The 5,376-nt window shown below is 41.6% G+C and overlaps 1 protein-coding gene across 1 annotated transcript in view; it reads left to right on the top strand.

Moving 5' to 3' along the window:
* The first annotated feature begins 4,368 nt into the window (after positions 1-4,368).
* Positions 4,369-5,376, top strand: part of LOC143274597 (branched-chain alpha-ketoacid dehydrogenase kinase-like) — a 72,637-nt gene continuing 71,629 nt past the window's right edge. The window contains exon 1 of the mRNA XM_076578459.1: positions 4,369-5,130. Within this exon, the coding sequence (XP_076434574.1) occupies positions 4,945-5,130 (186 nt within the window). The 5' untranslated portion in view covers positions 4,369-4,944. The remainder of the gene's footprint in view (positions 5,131-5,376) is intronic.

The raw sequence follows: 5,376 nt of genomic DNA, 5'->3' as shown, positions 1-5,376 counted from the left end.
GAATGTCGATGACAACTCCATTGAACAGGTCCACGAGCACCGTGTCTTGGGAGTCATAATAGATGATGAACTGAAATGGCAATCACACATTATCTCTGTCTGCACAGAGAGAGAGAGAGAGAGAGAGAGAGAGAGAGAGAGAGAGAGAGAGAGAGAACTCCGAACTCAAAACGTTTTTTTTATTCAAGTATTAAGATTTTCGGCATGGCCCATTCTTCCAATCCACATCAGTTACAATAACACACACACACACACACACACACACACACACACACACACACACACACACACACACACACACACACACACACACACACAGATTGACAGATGGATAAGAGAGAGAGAGAGTGGTGGGGGGGGGGGGAGAGAAATGTGTCATCAGTATCGACAACCTGATGACTAAAGCCACGTTGTTGTTATCATCAAGTCCACGAAGACGGTTGTAATTAATACTAAAATTTCTGCTACCATCACCAACATCATTTATACTACAGCTATTGTCACCACCATGATGGATTGAAATGAATATATTCACGCATGCACACACATTAGAAGAAAATGGAAGAAATGCAAACAAGCAAATAAAACAAAGTGAATGTATAGAAAAAAGGACAAACTAAGAACAAGAGCAAAACAAGAACAAGGAGAAACAATAACAATGTATCCAATAAACATTAATGCCCTCATTGTTACTGCCAACGGTCGCTTCCATATCTGAGTCATTTATGGTTAGAAAGATTGAAGATATTTGACTTGAAAGTAGGTAGAAAACTGCTCGTTTGTATATGTACAGGGAGTGAGTTCCATAGGGACTGGAAGAATGGGCCATGCCTAAAACTTTAATACTTGAATAAAAAACGTTTTGAGTTCTCTGTCTATCTCTCTCTCTCTCTGTCTCTCTCTCTGTCTGTCTCTCTCTCTGTCTCTGTCTCTCTCTGTGTGTGTGTCTCTCTCTCTGTCTGTCTCTCTCTGTCTCTGTCTGTCTCTCTCTGTCTGTCTGTCTGTCTGTCTGTCTCTCTCTCTGTGTCTGTCTCTCTCATTCTCCACCCAGTCTTTCTTCTTCTGTTTCTCTCCCTTCATTCTTACTTTCTCTCTCCTCCATTACTGTATCATTTGTACATGTCCTTGTAATATCCTATAAGTTATTGATATATAGAATCATGTGATGTAGAGAAAGATTTTTGATTGTATTAACTTGAAAAATGGATGGTCATGAGTTAATCTATCTACAAGCTGGTTTTTTTCTGTTTGATTTTGTGTAATTGTTTTCACCATTATTGTTCTGATTGTACCCCCATGTCACTAGAGCTGTACAGCTAATGACATTAAATATTTCAGTGTTCAGTGTTCTCTTTCTGTCTGTCTGCTTGTCTGTCTGTCTGTCTGTCTCTCTCTCTCTCTGAATATTTTTCTCACTCGTCTGAGTTTTGTGGAAGTCCACTCAGACATCTTCAGCACAATCTGCAATATCCCACCACGGTAATTTCTATACAAGTAATGTAAGTAAAATCTTTTTTTATTTTTTTTTTTTATTTAACGGAATTCTCTTATGACATTTTCATCAGATGTGTGATGGCATGGCCAAACCTGGAAAGCCTCGTGTAACACAATACCTAATTACACAGTGCCATCATCAGTCGATGTCATCGATAAAGCAAACAGGAATAAACGTGGGCATGCAGTGTTGTAACAAAAAAAAACAACAACACTTGTCAGTTCAGTGTCGTGTCGCCAGGGGGAATAACTATCCAGTCTCATGATCACTTCAGAAGACTTGGTGCTAATTTTAGCAGTTATCGCCCCTTATTCGTAAGAAGCTCCATCAGCGAAAAGTCAGTGTGTGTGTGTGTTGTGTGTGTGTGTGTGTGTGTGTGTGTGAGAGAGAGAGAGAGAGAGAGAGAGAGAGAGAGAGAGAGAGAGAGAGAGTGTGTGTGTGTGTTACTGAATAATGATTGAAGTAAAATGAATGACTGAATTAATGATTGCTTCATACTTAGATGCAAACCAGTGACACTGAAACTAGCATCGCTATAATTTATAAAAGAATCATTAAATCATTAAGTATTGACAATCTGATCAGTCCATAAATAATCTGGATCGACAAATCAAGCAATATCACTAAGTGAATAAATCCAGATCATGCGTTCAATGTATGAATGTGTGTGTGTGTGTGTGTGTGTGTGTGTGTGTGTGTGTGTGTGTGTGTGTGTGTGTGTGTGAGTGTGGTTTTAGTGCGTTTGTGTGCGTTGTGCGTGCGTGTGTGCTGTTCTCGATACCCCACCCCACCCCCGTGTACAGTACAACCATGTTATATTTTCTGGGTAAACTGAAAGGATTTTAGTAATTACTGTATATGTTTCATGTGTTGGGTTTTGTCCGTTTTTTTGCGGTTTCATTTTAAAGTGCGTGCAGTCTCTCCGTTTTACTGGCGTCAGTGACAAAAATGCTTTGGAAATTCTGACTGGCAAGCATCGTCAAAGTTGTCATCATGATCTTATCTTCTCCCCCTCCACTAGACCTTGAGTGGTATCTGGACGCTAGTCATTCGGATGAGACGATTAACCGAGGTCCCGTGCCGTGCAGCACTTCACTTGTGCACTTAGCGCACGTAAAAGAACCCACGGCAACAAAAAAGGGTTGTTCCTGGCAAAATTCTGTAGAAAAATCCACTTCAATCATCATGATAGGAAAAACAAATAAAACTGCACGCAGTAACTTGAAAAATACAAAAGTACAAAAAAAGAAAAGAAAAGAAAAAGAAAAAGAAAAAAAAAAGGTAGTGCTCTCAACTTGATGTAGCGACGGGCTCTCCCTGAGGAGAGCAGCTCGAATTTCACACAGAGAAATCTGTTGTGGGGAAAAAAAAAAAAAAAAAAAAAAAGAAGAAGAAGAAAAAAAGAGAGAAATACAGAAATACAGATGGCATCCGGACAACGTAAAAGTCGATCCGATTCATGGCGCGGCGGTCCGTGGTTTTATTCCGCCCTGGAAAAGAAATGAACTATCCCGTTACTCAGCGACCAGCTGTCCAGTTTATTATTGTTTCGCTCATGTTGTTCCGGTCACGGCAACTGATAAACCCAGCTGTTTTCTAAATTAGTTTGTCATTTAATCCCCGAGTCCAGATGCTACACACAGTGGAATACTCACTGGCAGATTTGTTGCTCATAAAACTGAAACTGAACCAAAACAGTCCAGAGAACTGAAACAAACCCGGCGGGTCCAGATCACGTGTTTCCACATTGGAACAAGTGACAGAGATGCAGTTCATGTATGATTACCCAACACACACACACACACGCGCGCGCGCGCGCACGCATACATACGGCACACTATTGAGCAGCACATTGGATGAGGCAGGGCGGAAGAGACCCAGTGACCTTGGAAACCCACGTGACTGACCGACAAAGGCAGCTTGTTCCACACCACTGCACCAAGACACGTGGAAGAAAGACTTGAGCTTTGACCTTCAACCTGTTTCTTTCTGACTGGTCAGCACTCATGATTCGGCAGACCGAGTTAATTAGTAAACAGCATGGAGACAGTATCCAACAATGACTCAAGGCTGCCTTTGCTGTAAACTGTCCGAAACGTGACATCTCATTAACCCAATGTTCCGTTTACTACTGTAAATAGTAATATATATCTGTCAACTGTGATCCCCCCGGCATTGGTCCATTCAATAAATTTTACTAGTGTCAGTGTCAATGTTCCGTTTACTACTACCGTAGTTCAAACGTAAGAATAATAATAATGATAAAAATTATTTTTAAAATGCTAATGAAGCCGTTGTTCTCCAGGTACGCGCGCACGCACACACACACACACACACACAGACAGAGGGGCAGACGGAAACTGCTCGCGAGAGACTGAGAAAGTGAGATAGAAACATAAACAGCATGACACTGAAGAAATCGCAACTACCGTATAGACCTCAATACAAGCACGCGCAAGTCTCTCTCTGCCTCCGTGCGCATGTAAATTCCTTGACAAACTTCAAAATGTATTTATCGAAGATATTGATGCTGTTGTGCGTTCTTTAGTTAAACGTACATCAATAAAAAAAAAAATAATGTGATTTTCGATGAAAATCCATCCCCAAACGACGTTCCCGACCACACGTTCCCCTCTGTTGTTTTGTGTGAGGCGTGTACGTTTTGAATCCATGTCGCGTGCTCGCGCGCAGGCGGAAGGTCTTGCTGGGGCATGACTATTCAAGGAGTGCTGACAAGCCACGTGTTGTTCCATTGTAATGGAAGGGAAAAAAGGACTGCAGCCGATGCTACGGAATGTTTTTCACCAACTTCTGAGGTTTCGCGGTCGGATTGTTTTTGAACTCTGACGTTCGTCTGAGTTGACCCCAAGTGACCCGACTTGCAGCAAAGACAAAGCAGCCAGCTCGGTGGAGGTCTATTCTTAGACACGCGAGTGAATGCCAGCGACTCGGACCTTGATCCCTGCACGCATTTTGGTTCGCTGTCGACCAATCACAGCAGGGGTTAGAACGGGGTCGCCCACAACAGAAAACGTGCTTCCGCCAGCATCATCAACTCAGAGCGAGCAGACGTAAACTTAGAATGGGTCAAAACAGACCCTCCTTTCTCCGTATATACTCTTTATATCGCCATAAACGGTTTCAATGTGAGTTTTGTTTTAGTTAACCACCACTTTTCGTCAAAAACGCTTGTTTTTGAATGTTTTGTGAAAGACGCACTGCTGGTGTTATTTGGATTCCGTTTTTATTTTTTTTATTTTCACCCTCTCTCTCATTGCAGCTGGTTTCTTTCTTTCCTTTTTGGCCAAGAAAAAAAATTGCATAGTCAGCTGATTGAACCACAGGAACTAAAATTCGGTGTTTTTGATTCTCTTACCAGAGGGGAAAAAAAATCAGCGGGATAGTGTTTCTGTTTTTTGTCGTTCCGCCCATCCCCCCCACAAAAAGCCATGGCTCTGCGTGCATGCGTCCGATGCAATGATTTGCACAAGGTGGCACAGTGCACCAGCCTACAACAAGCAGCTGTTCAGTTTTCTCGAGCTCTAACAACAAAAGAAAGCCTTGAAGAAAGAGAGAGATCACAGTCGGTCACCTCTTTCTACTACCAAAGCGCCATCGACCAAGCAGCTTCCAAGGTTGGTATCCGACCAAAGTTTCATATCCAGTTAGAAGTGCATTCATTGTTGTTCTGTTTTGCTTTTTCATAAATCGGTTATATGCATCGTTCAGATATTTTGAAAAAAGATATGACCATTGTTTTCATTCTGTTACCAAAATCAGTGTTGATGACAGCAAGTGATAGAGCATTTTAAGAAGGTATTTAATTTTTTTTTTCTCCTGGCGATGGAAATGATTATCTATGATTTTTTAAAGCAAATTTA

The sequence above is a fragment of the Babylonia areolata genome, chromosome 29 (assembly GCF_041734735.1).
Source record: "Babylonia areolata isolate BAREFJ2019XMU chromosome 29, ASM4173473v1, whole genome shotgun sequence".
NCBI classification, from domain to species: Eukaryota; Metazoa; Mollusca; class Gastropoda; order Neogastropoda; family Buccinidae; genus Babylonia; species Babylonia areolata.
Note: the sequence above shows the minus strand (reverse complement) of the source record. Positions and strands in the feature narration are given on the sequence as shown.